The following is a 24386-nucleotide window of genomic DNA, read 5'->3' as shown; positions in this document are numbered from 1 at the left end:
TAAGTATGACAACTTACAGGGCACAAAATGAGCGCCAGCTGCCAGGATGGTACATTACTTCACTCACCTGTTCACTAGCTGTTTGGCCAGTAGATGAAAAGTTAATTTTGCACTCTGCCAACTTGTATTATAAAGCTGATATGATATGCATGAGCAAGTCATCATATTTCCCTCTAATATAAATACTTAAGAAGCTTCAACAAGTATCTGTTAGTGGTCCTCCCTTGTTCCACAATATGTAAATGAATAAACTGTAAAGGTAAGTGGTCAGATAGAGGTGAGTTGTTGGTTATTTGGCTGTCGGCCTGCACATGGGGAATTGAATTTGCACATCAATGCGGGATTGTTTAACACAGAATCACGACGTATCTAATCATATTTCTTCCGCCCCGAGTAAGAAAAAAAGATAAGCGCAAAGGAGATGACTTGAATTAATGGAAGAATAATGAATTCAGAGAGAGCATCACAAGAATAAAAACAATAATCTGAAGGAGAAATAAACAGCTAGTCAGCTGTTCCTCACAATTTCTGTCAGTCAGCGCCTCACAGTATGTTTTTAGTCTCCTCTTATTCCAAGCAACCACACCAAACCTTTATGATTCTTCCCTGTGACATTCGAAGGGTAACAGTGGAGTCAGATGGCACATTAACATGAAGCCTGACCACATGTTCCCGGCTCTTCTGGTGTGCCGCGATGACACTTCTCGTGGTTAGGGCTAAGCGTAATTAAGCCAGGGACCGACTCCATCCGACGCTCTGCTGCACCACCACATTTGACTGCCACTTTAATTGCTTTTCTTTCCTCCTATTCCCGCCTCGCTCACCTGCCTCGTTCTATCAATCTATCCAATTCCATTGGGGGAAATGCCTCCATGCAAACATGCAAATATGGGGGAGATAGCGAGACATGCATGCATGTTTGAGCTAGTGCATGAAAGCACACAGATTTAACTTAAATATACTATATATCTCTCTCACACACACACACACACACACATAGATTAATGTATGCAAATGTCCCAATGGATGTGCACTTTGCATCCTTACACACACTCGTGAGCTGGTGTCTGCCCATGAAATGACTCATGAGTGTGTCTCTGTCTTCACCTGCGGTGCAGAGCTGGGGAGTGTGTAAGGTTTCCCCAAATAGGTACTCTCATTTCCAGCCTCTCTGTGGTCTAGGCTTTCTTTGTCTGCCTCCCTTGGTAGCAGCTACTGTGAAGCACCTGACCCTCTTTGCCAGACACACACTCACACACATATATACTTGTACAAATATGTTCTGCAGAGCTTGTAAACCTGAGTATCACATGAAAACGGCCAAGGTCATGGGTTCAGTTCAAACATGGGAATGTTCTAAAAACATACAATATGGATATTTTTCTCGAGTAGCCCAGGATAAAAGCATATGTGGAATGCCACAAGGGACCAGCGCAGTGCATTACTGGCTTTCTACATGCCTCAGTGTGTGTTACACACTGTTGAACCATATGTGACCTATCCTGATCGACAAGAAGGAACAAGGGTTGTTTTTTCTGTTTCAACCCACTTTCACTCAACCATGCAATGTTTGCCTGTCCTCTCGACCCCGTGACTTTGACCTGAAATACTGCTGTCAAAATCTGAGAGAGATCGTTGGTGGTGAAAAAAAGCCGAGAGCGCGCAGAAATCATGTAAAAAAATACACCATCTAAATGTAACTTGCATCATTTACACATTGTTGTACACAGTGTGCATTTATGAAGCGAGAGTACCAAACTAGAAGGAGCATCTCAAACTTTCTAGAACAGCTTCTTTCTAAGTTAATCTGATGGTCTGCCTCCGAGGAATGAATGAAAACTGCTGCTCAGCACAGACTCTCATTTAGTGGCACAGTATACACGCACTGATTTGAAGAATGAGTCGGAAGGAAAACAGCTGCAGAAGCAGAATATTTTGATGTCTAACTGGGTGCGTTAAGAGTTTCTTTCGACCAAACCAGAGTTGATGATTGTTGGAACACTGTAAAGAGTTTTTTTGGTGAGTTTTAGAGATGCGACACACACCTGCATGAATTTATCGTCAATCGTCGATCAAGTCTTGATCTAGATTAGACTAGATTATCAACTGTTAACAAATGAATCTGGTAGAATTTAATATCTGGAGGACATTTTATATATTTTTAAATAAAAGCTCACACAGATGAGGTGTTGATTAGCTCAGTTGCTGCAAGTCATTACCCATCTCTCTCTCTCTCTCTCCCCACATTCCTGTCACTCTTCAGCTGTCTCTATCAAAAAGAAAGCTTGAAAAGGCCAAAACATATCTTCAAAAAAAAAAAAAAACAGATAAATAATGTCAAATTATTCTCTCCACTGTTATTTCATGATTTAAGGGCTTTCTGGCAGCTGCAGGGCCGTACGCAGTGACATGTTTGTCTTTTAACCAGCTGGCACTGCACTGAAAATAAGAGCAAAGGTCTTCCATTTACTCCAAAATGCTGCTTTGCTAAAAAGCCCCATTCCATATCCAATCTGTTAAAAGTCACAGTGGTCAGTACTTTGCACTGATTTGCATATTAATGATTCAACAACAGATCTAATTGGGGCTGGAAACTGAAACAACCTTTAAGATCAATCACAGGACCAATGTCACATTTGAACACAGCCTTCTCTAAAGTGAACCCATTTGAACACAATTTATTGAGTCACAGCACAAGATGTAATCTATTAAGAGCCAAAAAATGAGAAGCTGAGCCAGCAAGTCCCATTCATGTTCTCCATTAATGATCTGCAGCTCAATATGCTGGAGGATAGGCGATGTGCCGCGGTACCGCTCACCCTCATGGAGTGACAAGGATAAAGCTTCATTACATAAGGTTGCTGGCAGGACTTGAGCTGCTCAGCGGCAGAGCACCTGCCAACAATCCCACAGAGCACCAGGCACACATTCATCATTACACAGACTCTCTGCATCCTCTTTCCGTCTGCTCATTCATTCATTTCCCCTCACTTTTTCCCCCCTTTCTTTTCCTTTTATTATTATGTCATTGTCTTTTCTCCCCCTCCCTCCCTTTTCTGCCTATCATCCCTCCACCCTCTCTCTTTCTATCTGGAAGAGTGATGCATCCTACTTTCCTCCTGCCTTTTGGGATCAGGCTGAAAAGGCAAGCAGAGGGAGAGCGGTGCTCTAAGTCTCTAGTTGTCCTCATAGAGAGTATAATCCTCTTGATGTTCTGCCACTGTTGTTGCACACTCTTGTGGGAGGCACAGTGTTAGAACATCCATACTGTACATACGTGCTGTGCAGAGAACAGAAAGAAAGCAGCATGTGTGAATTTACAGAGCGGAGGAGTATCAAAGCTATAACGGTATACCTGCACAGAGGAATGCACAGGTGTATAAAATGATGTTCAGGCTGCCCACGTTTGTTTGTACAAATTGTAATGGTATGATATTTTCTGTGCCTTATGTCTGCACATGAGAACAGTCATTCACTTTAATGCAAGCTGACATGCCTAGCAGCAGCTCTATGAAGCTTTTATTTGTTTTCTTATCAAACTTCATAGAGTAACTCTTTCTAGAATTACCTCCAGACTATAATTCATTACGTTCGTTATCAGTCCTGTCCAATAAATCTCAACCTGCTGCCGATCTGATCAGCCAGAGTGACCCTCATTTCCCCTCGTATGGAAATCACCTCTTACTGTAGCCGAGGCAGAAATTGAATTTTTATAAATACAGATTAATGTACCATAGCTGAGCTGTCTACTGTTGAAGCGGGTAAGGGGAAAGATGAAAAGGAGTGGAGGTAAATCCTGCATAACTATTGGAGAGTTTTCCAAAGAATTATCCTCAGGGGCATAAGAGCAGAGCGACTTCTGAGCAGTGCAAATATGTTTTAAATGTAAAATATTTTTGCTTGTTTTTTTTAACTGACTACATGACTAAATATTATGCAATAAAATATAGGACAGGCTGGAAATCTGCAACTCGGATGCAGAATTTTGCAGAACATTTAAAGGGCCGTGTGAGGAAATGATTTATGAGACGATTGCAGAGATAATTTTAGACTGACTGTTGTAAAAAAAAAAACAAAAAAAAAACTCTTTGGAAGCCAAACTGGAGCACAGCTATAATAACCTCTTAGATGCGAAATGACAGTCATTCCTTCAGGGTAAGGGGCTGTAACCAGAGTCTAAGATGTGAAGTGTGACTGGTCTCTTAGAGATGGGATGATAGAGAGAGGCTGGACTGGTTTGACTGGGCAGAGATAAATCAGATATATATCGGGCAGGAGGAGAAAGGGAGAGATGACACAGAAGAGAATAAAAGGGAGGAGGAAATTTGGGGGAAAGGAGGGAGGGGAGGGGGAGAGAAATCCAGAGCTGAGAGAGTGTGAGAAGGACTGAGAGATGGATGGAAGGACAAAAATAGCCCTGTGTGGCCATGCTGTTCACTTTCATTTTCCATGTCCCAATATCCAATTTACAGACGCAGGCACACATACTCACATCTGCCACTAATGTCTCTCTCATACTCACACACTAACACACATATAAAAACACACACACACAATCTTATTCGCCTTCATTATACAACTGGTTTATTCTCATATTCTTTTGCACCTCCCTACTCGCTCTTTTTTTCTCAGTCCTGTTCCCACCTCCGTCCTGTACATTTCCAACAGATGGTAAGTTGCACTTAAATGCGCAACAGGCACAGAATGTATACTCAAACACAGGTGGGCTTATGCATACACATGTACAAGTGCAAAGATGCACACACACACACAGCCTGAGTGCAGCTGGTAGAGCTCCCCTGGGTGCTGTCCTATAGCTGTGCCATGAGATTTAGAGCTGTTCCTTCCATTTAAAGGGGACAAAAGTTGCAGAGCGAAGGATGGTAAGAGGGTTTGGAGAGAGTAAGAGAGAGACGGAGGCACAGAAATAAAGGCTGTGATGCGGGGAATGAACGAACAGAAACGGAGAGGACAATTTGCATAACACAAGGTCTTAATTCCTGGGAGGCCCACAGTGACACACCAGGAATTCAGCCTATTTTTCAACAGATTTAAAAAATTGAGGCTTAATGTTACAGCTGATCTTCAAAGAGCCTTCATGCTTCTTACATGTGTGTGTGTGCGTGTGTGTTTCAGCTGAGGGAAAACCCCAAACGCCTCCACTGGGTGCAGACTCCCTATCCATTCGCTCCATTATGCTGGACTGGGAACAGACTTCTATTAAAAGTATCATTACAACTCTAAGCCGAAGTGAAAGCACAGACCTGTAATACAAAAACATTGTCTCCTTGGTTACCTGTTTTAGGCGCCCGCATGTGTGTTGGGATGTTCTAGGAATTAACTGCTCTGTGCAAATGGGATGTGTATGCACGATTTGGCAGCATGTGTGTGTGTTTTTTGGATGTGTGTAAGTACAGGGAAGCATTTTGGAGGAGGCATCTGGGGGAACTAAAGCTGCCCCAGCATGATTTAAGATGCCACCACTCACAGCTAATGATCTGAGTGAGATCACTCAACTGACATAACATACTGTGTGAGCTGCAGAAAACAATTTTTAGTAGGAAGCTGGAGTGAGAGACGGATACGGGCAAACAGCTAACAACAGATTACTGCAAAGAGGCAGTGGGAAGCGATGGAGATCCATTTTGATAAAGAGTCGAGCACTTTTGAATTATTGAACAGCTTCCAAACTCTTACTGACCACATATCGATTGTCAATTAAAAGTGTTATAAGCCTTAAATAAAGACGTGTTTATGGAGACAGAGGAGCTCATTACGATATCGACAATAATGTGTGTGTGTGTGTGTGCGGTTAATGACCTGCCCCACTTCCAAACACTGCACATATTGCTGAGCAGCTGGACAACAGAACATCAAAGCATACTTAGCTCCAAGCACCAGAATCAAAATTAGTTAAAACATTTGAACCGCAGGAATTTGACAAATGTAATGAGCTCTTTCCTTTTCTCTGACTAGATCGGAACGACGTTAAAAAGAATAGTTCTGACGTTTTGAGAAATACATTTATTTGCTTTCCTGCTCAGAGTCAAAATCACTATGACTGTTAAGCTGGAGCCAAGAGGGGGATAAGCTTAGCTTAGCATAAACACTGGAAGCAGGGGGAAACAGTGAGTGTGTGCCTTGTTTTATAACACACACTGAAATAAAAGGGACAAGCTGTGCCTTTACCAGAAGTCACATGCTGGATCTATTTCTTGGCGACCAGCAACCAGGTGCAGACAATTCCTGGAGTCCAAACAGTTATTTGCATTACTGATTGATCTGTTGTTTTCTCAGTTAATCGATTTGGTTGTTTGGAGCGTGAAATGGTGAGAAATGTTAGTCACTGTTCCCTAAAGCCCCAGCAGACGTCCTCATTTGTCTTGTTTTGTCCACAACCCAAAGATATTCACTTTACTGTCAAAGAGGACTAAAGAAACCCAAAAAAATGATCATTAATTGATGATCAAAATAGTTGGCGATTCATTTAATAGTTGACAACCAATTAATTAACCAATTAATCATTGCAGTTACCAGGCAACCAGCTGAGATTTTATGCTAAGCTTAGCTAATTGGGCCCTGGCCCTTACTTTATAGTGGTATCAATCTTCTCTAGATTCTTGATTTATATGCATAAGATTAAAAGTGTTTTCTGTCAATATGCGGTCGGTTCTGATGTCGTAGTTTTTCTATGATCAATATAGAGAAAACATGAGAGAGCAGAAGAGGGTACTTATCAGGGCGACACTGAAGCAAAGAGGGAAACAGATGGAAAGGCACCGATCTATGGAGTGATGAAATGAGACATTACATAAGGAAGGGCAGGCAGAGAGAGAGTGCTCTGTTCCAATGATCTCTCTGATCAAAGTGTTTTGTTAAAGGACTCTTCCTGTCATAAAGAATCTTACTCTCTTTCAACAGTATTCCTATTATAAAAAAATCTATTATTCACTCCTTTCCGTTTGGCTGTCACACCAGCCCTCCAACACAACAGATAAGGTGCCAGTTATTCTGTCTTTTCATGAAGAGGAGATGATTAGCAACAAGCCACAAAGCTCATTTTGCATCTTTTTGCAAAGAAACTTAAACATTACGTATTTTTCCCCCCGCCGTGCTGTTACAATTCAATAAATATCTTAACAATGACTAATGTTTATCCCACAAATCTGTGAGGCAGAAACAACCACATGTGCAGCAGTATTAAAAAGAAAGCTAATAAAAAAACACTTAGTTTTTTATTTGATGCCTTAAAAATGATAAAGCCAATAAAAGGCATAAATCAGAAATATGCACAGAGTGAAAACAATAATATTCAATCTTCTCAGTCTGTCTTCTTTGCATGATAAACGGCACCTCAATGTAAGCAACCAGGCAGGTTTTGGTGTTGAATTGGGTCAACGAACCACACAGGAAAATATACTGTGTCAACCAGAAGCTTGCACATTTATTAGTTTAAATGTGGAGAAGTTAAAGCATGACTCAGACTTTTACTTTTACAGAAGACACACCACATTTACCAAGGCCATATCAATTATTTACAGACTACGTCATGCTCAGACGTCCACATTCAGCCATGCCTGCGCGTCCATTCCCAAGAGTCTGTCTGAGGTTTAAACGGGTGACACCCTATCAGTGCAGATTCATATTAGAGCACGTATGTAATTTCAAGTCTCACACACACTTTCTCTGCGATACACAATCAAAGTCCCATCTCATTTCTGGGGAAGATGTGCTCTCTTATTTCTTTGTACGGTTACTGTATCACAGCTATACAATAAAATCTGAGCACAGGTACAAGAATTATTCTTAAAAGTTAAAATCTACAACACCCGTTCAGTCTTAACGTGTAATGTTCATGATGGTCAACCTGTGAATAGTTAATGTTCCTTTTCTTTGTAATTATCTGAGAAAGCACAAAAAAGCACAAAAAACACCTTGTTCATAAAACATCATGGAAAATAACCGTCCATCCATCCATCCATCCATCTGTAACCGCTTATCCTTTATCAGGGTCACGGTGGGGCTGGAGTCTATCTCAGCTGACACTGAATGAGAGGCAGGGTGCACCCTGGACAAGTCTCCAGTTCATCACAGGGCTGACACACAGAGACAGATAACCCTTCATGCTCTCAGGCAATGTAGAGCCACCAATTAACTGCATGTCTCCATACAGAATGGACCCAGCAGAGGTTCAAACCGAGAAACCTTGCTGCTGTGAGGCAACGGCACAAACCACTGTGCCAGCCTGATAGAAAATTATCACCATTATACAATATCAAAGGTACAGTACAAGTCTTAGGAGACTTAATTTACATATTTTCTTCTGATAATAAAGTGAACATGTTCAGGTTTTGGATTGTTGGTTGGACAGAAAAAATAAATTTTAATTTGATATATGTCACTCACATATATCTATATGAATATGGCCCTATAAGGATTTCTACACATTTTCTACATTACATTTTCCAACATGTAATAGGCCAAATGATTAAACAAGAAAATAATTTGTACGTTAATCACTAATGGAAATAACTGTTAGTTGTATCTCTAATGAATAACACCGTCTGTGTTGAATCAAAGGCCTGTCGTCTGTCGTCAGGGTTACGGCTCTGTGCTGTCGCTGTCCATGGTTCTGATTTCCAAACTGATCTGGCTGCATTTCACCACACGGTCAAAGTAGCACTGATTGTCTGGCTCCGGTTCAACGTGAACAACAGCTTGATTGATTACTCGCACTTTAGTAACAACATGGATTTAGCTCTAAGAATATTAGACACGCTCTAATTTTAGTCTCCCTAGCTTGGGATGCATTTCCAATACTTTTTCCCCCTCACACCTCACAGTGTGCCTTTTCATTAAGTTAACAGCCTCCGACAAATATATTCCTGGTTCTCGTCCAGGCTCTTGTCATCTCAACCTTAGACTACCGCTACTCGCTCCTGGCCGGTGTGCCTTTATGTGTCGTCCGACCTCTGCAGCTCATGCAGAATGCAAAAGTCCGTCCAAGTTCCTCCCTATAATACACCACTTGCCTGCACTACCATTCATTCAAAAGCCTGACATGCTGCAATCCTACATCCAGGACATAGTCAACCCCAGCCTACGCTCACTACGCTCTGCTGCTGCCAACCAGCTTGCTATTGTTGGGTGCACTATGAGGAGCACCCAGCTATACCACTCAACAAAGTCACGACTGTTTGCCATCCTGGCTTCACAGTGGTTGAACAAGCCTCCCATAGAGCTGTAATTTAACTCCCACAGATCCATGAAGACCACCCTCAGTCACAATCCGACACATAAATGCTTTGCACATTGCAGTGTACGTACTGTACAGAGTACAGTGTCCAAACATAGCATCCACACTTTGCCCTTTTTCAAACTGTTTCCAGTAATGATGCTTCTGCTGCCAAAATCTACCCTTGGTTACATATTCATATGCATTCATATAAACATATCAGTTTATCAAGACTAGTTTGTTATGTCTAAATGCATAATGAATGGTGATGGTGAATTATAATAAAGGTTAGCTTCTGCAATACTGCACATGTAATGGCATAAAGCCAAACATGAAATCCAACAGTGACAAACTACAGTATGTGCACACACACACACACCAGGGAACATACATAAATGTACGCCATAAATTCTTCCACTAGCAGTGTCACACTTTCTAGTGTCAGTGTAAAGTGGGAGGATTCATGACTTTCTGTCCTTATACATAATTAAAACGCCCTCCATCACCAGCATGTAATTCCCCCTGACAGTTTACAGGTCAAAGGTCAGTGTTCATAGTTCATAACTCTGCTGGTAGTGTCACGGATGCTGCTGCTTTGACTTACAACGTGAGAGCTGTGGGTGGATGGTGGATAAGGAATTTGCATTTCTGTGTGTGTGTGTACGACTGACATTTGTACACTAGAGAAATTTCCACGCTGAAAGCTCAAAGTGTTTTGCCAAATTATACATTTATTCTGAATCTGCAGGTCCTTTCAGCGTCGATTCTCATAAATGATTCAGCAGCTGACTGGTAGGTAGAGTCTTTCTGTAATATCTGTTGCATTAATCCAGGACAAATGCGTTCAAACAAAGGCAACAAACAGCGTGACGACACATTGTTTCCTCAAGCTGGCTTTTTCGCTTAAAGATCCAGATATTTTAAAGAAGCATAAAAGACAAATTTGCAAACAGATTGTTTTACTTCCCATGATGTTGTGTGGAAGCGTGCCAAATACCAAATATAAAGTCTTTGTGCGCCAGAATAAAGGAATTAGGTGTTAATTGGCAGCTTATGTTCTTGTTTTGGGCTCATTAGTGAGATACTGTTTTAATTGAAATCTCATGACTGTGTTTTTTTTCTGCTTAATTGAGACACAAACAAGCAAGCTTTGAGACATCCTGTTACTTTGAGGCCTATTCACACACAAAAGAAGGAGAAAGAGGAAGAGTGGCTTTAGGCGTGTGCGTGACGACACGTTTCCTCCACTTTCATTCAACACTCGAGTGGCATTTGTTCTCAACACGTTAAGATCTGTCAGTATGTGTAGAAGTGAAAAAGGAAAAGTGTGGGGGGATTCGTTTTTTTTAGTTGTCTTTGTCTGAATTTTATTTGTGGACTTTTTGCTTGTTGTAAAGTTGCAGCTAACATGTTATGTAACTATGTTTTTATGATCGACAGCACATCATCTTTCTTTTTTGGGGGGATTTGTGTACACCCCCTGCTTAAACAAACTGTACTAAAAGATCTTAATGTACGGTAACGTGCACATTATCATGCGACGTGGCAGATTTAATCGGATAAGCGGTGGTTTCCGAGAGCTTGGTAATGGAAACAATCCCTGCTGCCCCAATCTTAACGATTTATCATAATGTGTAAATGAAGCGTTTGTTGTACAGATGGGAGTCTAAATGTAAAGACCCAAATAATCTGTAGCTGCTCCAACAATCACAATACATCTAATTAATGGTTTTATACGCACTATCATATCAAAGTTAAACACTCATTATCAACCCAGTGAATGGATTACAAAAAATGCTGATGTGCAGTTTTGCTGGTGCAACATAAAAGACCCCAGTGCCTAATACAGATCAGAACATGTAGTTATTAAAAGATTTGCTCTCATGTTAAAAAAAATATCCTTAAAATAAGGAACCGTCATCTATATCAATCAAACATGTCTTTAAAGGATTAGTTTGTTGCCCAGCATTTGTGCTTGTGTTCCTATCTACCTTATTGTATCTACTGTAGATATAAAAATGGGTGGTGCCACCTATGGGTGACAGATTGTACATTGCTCCTTGGTTAAACTGTATATTACAGATAGTACTTCACATTAAATATAGGTGATTTTCATAGATATTACTTTTGATTTCTGTGTAAGATGAACTCCTGTACACGTTCACTTCTCGCAGATAGACTATATGATATGAAGCAGTGTCTCTTTTTATGTAACACGAATTTATTTTTAGACCATTAGAGAGATATGTTTCTTTTTTTAGCAGCAACATCCCATCCCACATGTATTTTGCATAGGATGGAGTGTTATCTCTGCTTTATTATGATGAGAATCAAAAGACAAAGAGAGAGAGAGGTGAAAGCAGAAGATGAAAGAGGGAAAGACAGGCAGACAGACGCGACACGACACGACAGAGAAAAATGCAAGAGACAAGACGCAGAGGGCAGAGAGTTAAAGACTTCAGGAAGAGAAAAGATTATTATTGTATTCACTGACTGCAGCATTTTCTTTAGACAGTTACGGCACAGCACAGTCTGGTCTAAAAGAGTGAGATGATGAGGAATAAAAAGTGATAGAGAATAGGCAGTTTAGACAACTTAATGGTAGTACGATGATCAAAAGTAAGAAAAAAAAATACCACACAATCCAAAATGCGGAGTATAAGAGAGGCTGTACGTGATTGAAACAAGCTGATTTTTGGTGAACATGGAGGAAAGACAGGTCGCAGAGAGAGGATGAATGAAGACTTTCTCCCACTGAGTCTACATAAATCCCAGGCACAAACTTGTGAAAAAGCTCAGCTATCAATGTTGCATACAACTACTTCAGATACAAGCACTGACACAGAGAACATCTTGATTAAATCTATACTGTCAACCATATCCAGGAAAGAGCTCCTCCGTAATGGTCCGGATAAAAGAGCACAAGGGATAGTGAACTACAAAACTGCATGACTCTACTCTTTCTGGATTGCCTCACTGACAAGACACATGATGAGAGCAGACCAGAGTGAAACCCCAGGTGTGCTCCCTCCTTTTTTTTTTAGGTGTCCTAGTTCAGGAAACACCTCTTCCCCCCGTCCTTATCTAATAGGGGCATTACTCTTTCCATGAAGTGGCACTTGACCAATTGTGTGCCATTTTAAAGGTCAATAGGAAGCTGTTGTAATGAATTCAATTACTTGTTGAACACTCATGTCAGTACAGACTTGATTCATTGTCAGTTTGGGATCATTAATAAAACAGAGTAAGTGTACTGCTACCGCCCCTGCAGACAAAAACATGTATTTCAGTGATGTATTAAAGTTGAACTGAGACTAAAGTCCATTTGCACTGACACAACTTTGCAGTATTTATCTTGAACTGAAACACACAAAGGTACATAACAAACGAGAGTATCACAAGGGCATTTGCACACACACACACACATACACGAAAGCTGCGGTCCTCTAAATGGATAAGACGTCAAACAGAGTCAATTCCACATTAATGCTATGAGCTTCTGGGTCTCGGCACTGTGAAATTGATACCATCAGATCATCAATATCCGAGCATGCTTCAGGTCTGCTGTATGTGTGCAAACATACAATTCCACTTGTAATGTGGTCAGCTTAAGGGTAATGGGAGCTGGGTTAAGATGGTGTAATAGGTTTTTGATTAACTGCATCAAATAAAAGAAACAGAGCGAGTCAGCAGGCCTGGTTGGTTATGCGTGTTTGTATAAGAGATATGTTAGAGGTGACAACTCTCTTTTATTGGTAGAGTTTCCTGATGGAGAGTAAAGTGAACTGCTGCAAACAGTAGCTGCTGTTAGATAATGTTACTGATGACTGGGAGTGGAGTCAATGTTGTGCCAGAACCGGAGCTGGGCTGTGTTGTTGACCTTGCTTGATGTTTCGCTGTCCATATTTACGACAGTGGTGTTGCACTCTGAAACTGAGGGTGCTTAATCACAAAAATACAAATTCATATGCAACATATCCTCTTTAAACACTTTGTTCGACGTATAGAGTCCATGGTTTAAATCAAATGCACACACCAGCATCCGCAGAGTATACTATATATTTGCTGCAACGTGCCTGTAGGGTTAGGGCTGTATTATAAATGCATATACTGATAGAGAAGCATGCGCACAGACTCAAGCCAACACCTACACACAACCACGCACACACGAGCTATCGGACATATTTTACTGCACAAGGAAGACAGAAACATCTTTGACAGCCTATAAATTGTAGTCACACTCACATGCACACACAAGCCTAAGTATGCAGTTGGCAGCAGTGGGCAGGTAATAAGTTAGAGGGACATGGGAGGAAAGTGCTTGTCGTGCAGAAATTTCCAACAATAATGACAGGCCTATTAAGTTAATTTCACACTGACAGCCTGATGTCTCCCTTGGAGGATTCACAAATACAGTTTCAGGGATCATAATCCTCTGTAGCTTCGCACCCATGCTGCTAACCGAGGTAAGGCTACATGTTCAACTGCTGACACTAGATTTTTAGCTCAAAATGAAAAATCTGCCCGAAGCTTTAAAGCAAAGACTCACATTGAATAAGCGTTCGCATTATTAGCCGCGACCAGTGGTCGGTCAGCCGGTCCACAAACAGGTGAGGTCAGGTCTTTGGGAGTTTGTGTGTGAATGCATGAACACGTGGTCGCAGATATTGTGACTAATATTTTACAACTATTTTTAACTCGTATGAGCTCAACAGCAGAGACGAACACTGTGCTGATGATGGTAACTCTGGAGCTGCTTTGTAAACTGTCTTGGGATGCAAAAAAGGTAATATGGGACGGGAACAGTTTCTGTTTCACAGCTGGAAGCCCCGAAAACTTATTTTGGTGAAGGTACGAGCCCACAGAGAGAATCACTAACTCACAGTCAAAGCACTTACTAAAAGTGTCACTTGATGACAGTATTTATTCAAGGATTTATGTTCGCAAACCCAGCTTAGGGAGAAAAATTAGTTGAATCTAATCTGTGTTGACTGGAGTGGATTTTTAATGGCCTTATCATACATGTGTTTTTTTTTTCTGGGAATAAAATCATCTATGATTCAGAAACGTTCACTGGTTCCATTTATTCATTGTTTCATTTCAAACAAAACTGCATCTTCAAGTTCAACACTAAAGTGGGTGTGTTAACAACCACGACATCCTCACACACTCACACACCTACACACACAGAGAACCTGTGCACATTCAATCATGGATTACAATGATATTCATTTAACCGGGCCATACAAATGCAAATGCCTGATGTGAGCCTTGGCACTCTGGTTGCGTGGTTCAAATTCACAGTGACAATGTTCCGTGAGACACTTTGATAAAGCCAGATCAAAGGAGAGTGAAGAACAGGCAACCAAGCCCTCCAACAATAGCCCTCCTTTACAGAGCGCCTGTAACTGCCTTATGAAAGCACTTGCATGGATAAAGATTTCAGGGTACAAATGTCTGTAAACAAGCCACATAATGGCACTCACACACACTTCTGCTCAGTTGATGACATGAAAAGGTGTGCCAACTAAACCTGGTTCACTCTAGTACTCACAGCCGTCATGAGGCTTTACATCGAGGTGCATTTTTAGATTAACTGAATGTTGCACATTAACCTCCACTCCTTAAATCTTCTCAGTCCTTCTGTCGTCTCCAATTCAACATTTCTGCTCACCCATACCAACTAAATCCTCTCTTCCTTTATATGATGCTTCTTTTATTCATCCTCTACATTTCCTTTCCCCTTCTCTCATTCCTTTCACTTGGTCTCTTCACCTTCACCATTTGTGCAGCCCTCTTGCTATTTCCAACACTGGACCCCTGTAATCCACTCTCACCCTCTGGTTTCTTTCTTCTTGTTGTCAGTGTCGTGTCCTCTCCCCTCCTTCATGTTCTCAATCATTTATAAACCTTTGCTTTTTCTCTTTCAACGCACTTTTGTCACTGTCTTTTTCTCTCTCTCTCTCTCTCTCTCTATTTCACAGAGGAGAGGAGCTCCTGCTTGTCCTCTGTCTCCATTTTTATCCTCTTTGCGCATCCCTGTACTTCCAAAGCTCTGTGCTCCCCTCTGAGTGTTATGCTGGCAGTTTTGCTACTCTTATCTTTTCGACTACGTCCTTTCCTCTATCCCTTCTTAATGCCTGCTTTATCTCCAAAAGGATATTTACAACCAGAGATGTGGCATTAATTGTATCACCTCACACCTTTCTACTTATCTTCCTTTGGAAAGTATCAGGATAGCAGATAAGGGTTGCCTGACATATTTTACTATACATCTCCCCAGGCATCTAGTTTTCAGTTCAATCCCCGTTCCCCTGTGTTCTTTTACCTTTAGCAGGCGTACAGATGGCAGAAAGGCTGCATGGCACAGTTTTCTGATGGTCCAGTTGAGTGGCCGTGGTGCATCCAGCTGGTTCATTGTGCCCACTCTTCACGGTGGAGCCACTGGTGCCTGGCAGCTTTTCCCAGGACCAGGATCAATGCTGCCCCACTAGGGGGGCAAAAATGGGAGAGGGTCTCCAACTCCAACTGCCGAAAAGCACGCAAGTCCCAGGGCATGACCCTCGACGGACAACCATCAACCACTACCGCCGCCGCCACCACCTCAAAGCCTTTACTTCTCCAAGCAGATCTCACCTGGGCAGCTCTCTGCCCACTCTCCCTGCCCCCTCCTCCTCTCTGGCCCACACAGATCCAAAGAGTCCAAGGCAAGCCGAACCTGGTGCACCAGGAGCATCTGAATCCTCTTCCACCCGGAGCTGGAGTATATGCAGCTCTGGCGCGAAAAAACCCCAGAGTGTACGGTATTTCCCCAAACAATGGAGCGGAGCGCAGCAATGCGCAACAGAGATAAGAGCGTGTGGAGTGAGAGGGACGCAGGTAGAAAAAGAGAAAGAAGAGAGAAAGAGAAGGAGGAGAGATGGAGATGTGAGGAGAGGAGAGACGAGCAGTGCAGTGCGGTGCAGTATAGCGCATAGGGGAGAGGAGAGGAGAGGAGAGTAGCGCAGAGCGCATAAACGGAGCAGCCTGACAGGCAGCAGCTTAGATTTGAGGCTGCATGCACTCTACTGTCTCCAAGATGAGAGGAAGAGAGAGAGAGAGAGAGAGAGGGAGAATGGAAGAGAGAGAGAGAGAGGCAGCAAGACGGTGAGAGAGAGAGTGAATGGGGAGACATAAAATAAAATCCAATGCAATTGACGGACAAGCTGAAATTGGAACTAGTTGGACAGGATGCAAGAACAAAAAAAAAGATTGCTTGTGCGCAAAGGGAAAGAAAAGAGAGAGATGGAGAGAGGGAAGGAGATGGGGAGAGAGAGAGAGAGAGAGAGAGAGAGAGAGAGAGAGAGAGGACAAGATGGAGAGAAAGGGAACAGAGGGAGGAGATGAGGCACTGTATGGTGGTCAAAAGAGAAATGGGTGAAGTGGAGTCAACGCTTCGTCTTATAGAGTGAATTCAGAGGAGCAGGAAGATGGAAGCACACGAAGCAACTTGGTACTGTGTCATCAGAGACGAGTACGACCTACTTACTGATTTGCACGTGTTACATATTATATTTATGCATACAATTCTCCAAAGTGCTTTAACAGGAATGCCAAAGGACGTCTCTACCTCTCCCTCTCATTTGATGCAAATCTGTTTGCTGTTGATCTGCAGCAATAGAGACAATATAAAATAAATAGAAAAGACAATTTAACGACTTAGATCCAAATTGCTGCAAATATGTGTATATGTATTTAAACCTTACAGTATGATATCAGTATTTTACATTATCTACTAACAAATGAGCTAAATCAAATCCATTTTTAACAACTGTAAGAACCAAATGTTTTCAGTTGTATGCTGTACTCCCTTCCAGCACAAACGCCTGCAGTCATTTCACTTCACATTACCGATACACAAGTATGTATAATATTATCTATTTCAACACAAGCCTGGGATTATCAGGTTTGATTTAAGGCTTAATAATTACTCTCACTGTTTTAGGGCAGACGGAGAATTGCATTGTTGGGAGTCTTACTGGTTCACAACTATCCACAGAGCTGCAGGAACCTAGAGTATATGAACAATAGTGAACCTTATCAGTTCAGCACAGCTCTCAAAGACTTGAATGCTTGATTATAAAGCATACAGACAACAAGAGGTAAAAAACGAGCCAGCCTATTTTTTTTTTTGCTCAATCATTGCCGGTGTTCTTAATTCGATGTGTCTTTATTTCTATTTCTAGTAACTCAGACAGTTTGTCTCTGGCGAGTTACTGATTTAAAACACTCAAACACCGAAATGCTTGTCACAACAAAAGATATGAAAAACACAAATTAACAACTCTTTGTGACAGATTTGGCATGTCTGGACTGGCTGAGGCGTGATTCGGTGTGATACGATTCTCTGGCGTGGAGATAAAAACACTGAAGGTTCAGAGGTGTTGATGACAGCACATGATGCTTCCTGCTAAATGTACTGCACACTATGATTAGTATTATTATTTTATAAAAAGAGAGTTTTTCAAATTAGTGTCACTATGAATGTAGCTGTACTAAGTAAATTTGAAGCAAAACAGACAACAAAATAAAGACAAGGTAATATATATATATACGAGTGTTTTTTCTCCTTTACATTAAAGCTGCTGCAGTACAACTAAAAAACAATAAACATGACTAATACTTTGCTATATTGCTCTCAAACTGCACCCTGCTGGCAAAGTATTCAAGGACATCATAGTACAGAGTATTGTTCTGTGTTAGTAATGGTCCTAATTACTCCTTTGAGTCTTCACCTCGCAGTAAGAAGGTATTTTACTCAGGCGGTCAGGGACTGACATTAAGAATATCCATCCCACTGACCAACAGCTCCCCTGGGGATCTCTGAGACCTCACCGTGGAGGTGGGTGTGTGTGCGTCTTGCTTCACACTAATCAGTAAACCCTACAGTGCTTCACTCTGCACTGTCTGCATCCTGACTCTAGATGGCAACCATCTAATGCACAATACGCATCTCAGCCAAGGCCCCATCACTTACAGCAGACTCCTATAACATGCTAAAAGAACAAATCTGAATCAAACTACTTGTTACTTTACTGCAACAGAACCAGAGTGGCTGACCTCTGATTACTGAATGCATCAGGATGCTGAGGAGATGAAGTCTGCATCATCTCCCTGCCAAAAAAAAGCAACATACACACTTCAAACACCAGGGGGCACCAGTTTAACACAGCAGCTGAAGGCAGAGTGTGTTGTGTGATTTATCCTCTCACTCTTCTTGGCTATGCTAATTATCACAACGTTAAAAGGTATTAAAGCACTGGCAAAGAACAAGACCAGACACGATGAGATTCGGTTCTCTCACTGTGATTTGTTTCTCCACATGGGAGCTTAACTTGGCAGATGAGGGAGGCAATTTAATGTGAATTACTAAAGTGCTTCAGTGCTGAGAGCATGTATCAGATGGTGGAGGCAAAGAATAAATATCCAAAAATGTTTTTGTCACTTACGTTTCCGAGATGGAGTGGGGGAAAGGAGTGCTGCATGGCAATTTATCTCACAAGGAGCTGAGACTGGGGTGAATGACATTTTTAAGCATGGATCACAACAGAACATGAGCAGATACTGCCCCGTATTCAAAGCATGATCAGTGTGCCAACTCTACGTCCCTTTTCTCTGGTGCCTGTAGATGTGGATTTATGTGGTACATACATTTCAGAGATTATCTAAATAATGAACTCATGACCAAGAAGTATTCACGAGGAAACTACATTTCATCTTCTGTGTACCTTGTCTAATATAATTGTCTGAAAGAGGCACAAACTGCTTTAAAATATGAATAGCTAGTACTCAAGAGTTATTTTTTTATGCTCAATTAACCAAAACCAGGTCACTCTTTCCCTCTGCAGACACAGAAAAGGTCATCCATGCTTTTATCTCTTCCAGACATTACTATTTCAATGCACTTAATTTTGCTATCAGAAGACGTAACACCCAAAGACAGCTATTTGTACTAAGCGGTGTGGTCGGGCTTTTAATACGCACTAAGAGAAGTGACCACATTACACCGATTCTTGCTGCACTGCGCTGGTTACCTGTGAGTTTACTTTTTTGTTTTTGCCTTGGGTGCTCTGGCTCCTGCTTATATCTGATCTGCCACTATGAGCTTGATTGCTGCTGCTCGGCTTTTCACCAAAGGTGAATGGGCTTTTGTTGTCTGGGCCCCTCAGCTGTGGAGCTCCCTGATTGGAGGCAAACTCAGTATTCTCCATTAAATCTCTTCTTAAGACTCATTTTTATTGTGTGGATTTTTCAAAAAGACTGATGCAGATATGATATCAAAGTTGTTTAGCATTATGTAAGACCCTAAATTACATAGTTAGAAGGCTCTTTGTGGATTTATGTTTAAAGCAGCTTTAACCAATAGCATTTGTTGTACCTATTTATGCTGTATACATCTTAAATTCTGGATCTTAATTGTCTTTATGATTTGTTTTTATTGTAAAGTACTGAAGGCACTAAAGGCTCCTATATAAATACATTTATTTTTATCTGTACAAGTGGGTGTGTTTGGGCACATTTATGTGTAATAACACTGACAGAACGCCCACTCTGTAGCCCATTTCTTTCTCTGTGACATCTCTGCTGAACCTTGTGACACCTGTGCACTGCGACAGAGGTGAGAAAGTAGCCCATTTACACCTGCCATTCAAAGCTAAGACAGCACGATGTAAAACCTTCTGCCTCTGCGCTGCCTAAGCTCACTCTGCTGAGCCCTTTTGTCCAAATAACCAAATACACACATGCATTTTGCTGGGCTTTGATTGAAGAAGCCCTACTTTGTAACACAACTGCACAACCTTATTGCTGCGTTTCCAACAACTCCAATCTTCTTACCAAATACTCTTCAATTAAAGGTTGTTAGTGTCATGCAGTGGTCAAAATCTTGTCATGTAAACCATCATTATTTACCTAGAAGGGTATTTGTTGAGCAAAGTCCTCCACCAAGGCCAAAGGTCCAGCCTTCAGTGGAAACCTTCAAGTGCAATCACTTTATATGTCTGTGTTGCTACACCCGTCCAACAACATTCACGTAAATCAGGCAACTACTTATTCCATAATCCTGCTGACAAACAGACCAACAAACGGCACTGAAGACATAACCTCTCTGACAGAGGTAACAATAATATGGCCTCCTGCAGCTAAGCCAGCGCCTCACAGAAGCTGCTGTCTCATTGAAAATGTGAATCCTCTTTACTGGTATTCATGTGAAAAAATGCTGAAAAGTCAAATGGAAGAGGTAGATTTATTGAGTATTATTGTTATATTTTATACACAGCATCAACTGATGTAGAGGAGTGTGTGCCTGCACTAAGAGTCCAATTTAAAATAAATGTTTGGCTCTCACATAGACTTGCAGATCCGCAAATCTGTAAATCACTGTCCCCGTGAAATTCCTATTTCAAATGTTTTGTTTTCATACTTCAGCCCCTAGTTTTGCATAAATTCGAAAAACTTTACAACACAAGAACCACAAACTCTGCTTTCCTTTTAAAGTCTCCTTCTTCGTCTCCTCACACTTGCACCATAGTTGGCAAACAAACATTCAACAACAACAACAAGTGCACTGCTAATGTCGGTTAGTGCTCAGCTGCAGCACATTAAACAGCATGTTAATGTCCCTGCAAATGTCACTTTGGCATGATGCTGGTGTGGCCTGACTCTTCCAAACTGCTACCACACTGTTTGCCAATGACTCGTCGCTTGTTTAGGCAAATGAGACAAAAATAAGCAAAAGACCTTTTTTCTTCTTCTTTTCATAACAAAAAAAAACTATTAACGCTAAATGAATTAACATGACAGTATTTTAGATTGCACAAAGGGATGACTAAATATGATTTCAGACTTTAAACGATGACAAACTCCAAATAACTCCAGCGATAGTACCCCAAAACTTGACATAAGGATGTATGTGTCAGGATCTAACGACATGCCTGTAAAGTCTTTCCTGAATAATCTCTGTGCAAGATGCTCGTTACTGTTTCTTGGTATGTCTGAACTGAAGCTTTTGTAAGCACAGAGAGGCAAACATTTGATTCCCTATTAGAAAGCTGTGATTCAGTTGATACAGAGTATCCTGCTGATTCAATTCCTATTTATTGTGACTCAGAACAGTTAATCTACACTAACTGCAGTCAGCCTTTTGCACAGTGAGTAACATGGCCCAGTGAGAGAATCTCTTACTTGGTGTGAATGGTTTCCTACTCTCCTAGAGATGTTCAATGAGATTGGAAAGAGACCCACTTCTCTTTCTCTGAACGTTATTAAACAGTAACCTGTGAGTGCAGTCAGGCAGTGCAAAAATTGGGAACTGGGATAACAAACTTACCTTTGATGTCAACACCTATTTTATTCATAAAAAAGCAAACCAGTATTTGTTTTTCTTAAAGATGGTGTGGAGGATTTAGTGACATCTAGAGGTGTAGTTTAGGCATTGCAACCCCATCGACCTTACCCTATCTTTCCTAGCGTAAAGGAGCAAGTATGGTGGCCGCAAAAACATGAAAAACTAAAGAAATGTCCCATCTAGACTCAGTGTTTAGTTCGTTCTGGACTACTGCAGTTCAGCATGGTGGACTTCAGTAGATATAAGAAGACTCTTTTGATAAACACAATAATTCTTATTTTTAGGGGATTTTACACTGATGAAAACATCGTTGTGCATATTATATTGCATATTATTGCAATACTCTGTAGATACAGCCCCTAAATCTTTTATTGGTTTAGTAATATCAGCGTGAAAAACAAAAAACTTGTTGCTGTATCATGTCAGAGCCAATCAGGAGAAGCTCAGGTCATTTCAGATCTTATTGGCCCAGTTAGGGTCAGTCATCGCGGCCGGTCAGTGTGAAAAAGATGCATGTAGCACCATAAAGTGTTGCAGACGACTGCATCCATCAAACGGACACACACAGTTACACACAGACAATGACACTGTCAGTTTTTTCACTCAAGTAACCAAAGCGATGCAATAACAAAGTTGTCTGTTGTAGATTGATGGTGCCAAAAGCCTCTATCTAATTTGGCTTCCTCTCCCTCTTCTCTGTGTGATGCTCATCCCCTGGAGGATTCTCGGTAACTGACAGTTCAATATCTCCCTCCATATGCACTCAAACACACGTATGCACACACACAAACTATACTACCCCCTGCGTTTGTCTGCCCCGAGGAAGCAGGAAGACCTCTGCTGAGTCGGGTACACTCCTCCATCTGGAGAGAGGCAATGATTATTAGCCTGCGGGATGGAAACACATGCACACACACACACACACACACACACTAGGGCTCAAACTGTTTTCTCTGCATTTTTCTGCTACGTTTGCTTTTACTATCATTACTCGTTGAGTTGTGCAACCAATCATAGCTGTGTTAATATTGCAATACCGCATTGCAGTTTCATGCTTCCCATCTTTTACCCAAATATTTTAAGTAACACACAAGTTGAAAAAAACGTACTCTACTCTTTACTCAAGTATATTTTTGATATATTATTTTATTTCTACATTTTTGAGGTGCCAAACTAACAGCTGCCTGGAAGAAAAATAAGCACTGCATGTCTTTTGACCACAACGTGATGATAACACAGTAAAACCCAGAACGAGAGGAAGCTTCCAGCAGCAGTCCCATGCCACATCTGGCCACACTTTTATCTCAACAGTTACATGATGCTTGTCGTACCTCCCAAAAACAGAGATCTCCACTTTCACACATAGGTGTGAAAATGTAGTTAGGCAGCTAGTATCATTTTTCATATGCAGTCAGTGACAGTATAAAGAATGGACAGCGCATGAGTGATGTCGCCCGCAGGCCTTCGAAGCGACGTTTTGAAGCTGGTGTTAGATGTCCTGCTTCTTCTGCCCCCCGGCTAAACTAAATATCGGCAGAGACGTGGATCATCGTCGGACCTAAGGCAGGCTGAATAACACCTGGGGGCTTTAATAAGCCACTTCGGCACCTCTTAAGCAGCCACTCGTTAACAGTCATTTACAGTCTTTAGCACGTCATTGGCTTAATTTCCCAGCCACGGAGGTTGTGTTCACTTGTGCATAACGTAAATATAATCTAATGTATTTAGCAGGCACTTCACTTTAACTTGAGTCATTTATTTATGGGTGTAACTGTACTTGTAAGCATAGATTTTCAGTACTCTGACACACACCATCTGTTTTCATATTTTTCAGCTCTGACATTTAAGACTGCAGCAGTACTGCTAAACGTTATCGGCAGGTGCAAACGAGTGTCAACAAACAGCAGCGTTATCAGTTTAGACAGAGGTAACAGACTGAGAAGATGCTAATTAGAAACAATGACCTGCAGTGGTGGTCCAGCCTTTTTCACAGCTTTACATAATGTTAGTTCAGATCAGTAAAGTTTCAGTTTACTATTTAACAGCCTCTGCACACCACAACATTTACTCACCAAATCATTGTGGACACATCCAATGTGGCATTACAGTAAACAGTGTTAATAGATTGTTTAACTACCTCTGTGAGAACATTCCTCTGTGAACACCATTCCAGCTAGCAGCCCTTATTTTCCTCCTACAACAACACCTGCATCTTCTTTCTGCCGTTCTTTGTATTAATGACCATCTATCAATCATGCTGGAGCTGGGGCCAAAAGTTAAATCTTTGGTAAGAGAGACACAAGTGGCACTAATAGGACAGCGGCGAAAGGTAGACACAGTTGACAGCAGGAGAGGTAGATAGCAACATTTGCAGGTATGTGAACGATAAGAGTGAGGGCAGGTGCTGTAGATGTGACAGGGATACGATCGAGTCGGGTTGTTGAGACAAGACTAACAGCGCGGTTCGAGGCGAGGAGACAGATTTCAAAATGTTAAAAAGAAAGAACTTCAATAATGTTCCCTCCAGATAAGTTCAGTCTTTTCGTTTAGCACATATTATTTCATGCTGTGAGGGAGTCTGACAAAGGAACAGCGAGAGTCAATCCTCTTTTCTCTGCAGTAGAAATTATTTATGTGGCATTTGGCATTCCCCGTAATAGAGACTAGTACAACCACAAATACCTCACGATTATACAATTGCAGCAAAACAAACAAAAGCACCATTAGGTTTATGGATGAGATACTTGATCTTACACTTACACATCG

General features: G+C 41.4%; 1 protein-coding gene across 7 annotated transcripts in view; it reads right to left on the bottom strand.

The window, feature by feature from the left end:
• The window catches only part of trpm3 (transient receptor potential cation channel, subfamily M, member 3), a 125301-nt gene that overhangs the window by 82578 nt on the left and 18337 nt on the right, over positions 1-24386 (bottom strand). For 3 of the 7 annotated variants that reach the window (XM_019275977.2, XM_019275979.2, XM_019275981.2), the window contains exon 1: positions 15564-16456. The exons of the other annotated variants lie outside the window; for them this stretch is intronic. In XM_019275977.2, the coding sequence (XP_019131522.1) occupies positions 15564-15653 (90 nt within the window). In that variant the 5' untranslated portion in view covers positions 15654-16456. Of the gene's footprint in view, positions 1-15563; positions 16457-24386 lie in introns of those variants that run through there. 7 annotated transcript variants of the gene reach the window in all.

Source organism: Larimichthys crocea, chromosome III (genome assembly GCF_000972845.2).
Source record: "Larimichthys crocea isolate SSNF chromosome III, L_crocea_2.0, whole genome shotgun sequence".
In the NCBI taxonomy this organism is placed as follows: domain Eukaryota; kingdom Metazoa; phylum Chordata; class Actinopteri; family Sciaenidae; genus Larimichthys; species Larimichthys crocea.
This window is presented reverse-complemented; position numbering and strand designations above follow the sequence as displayed.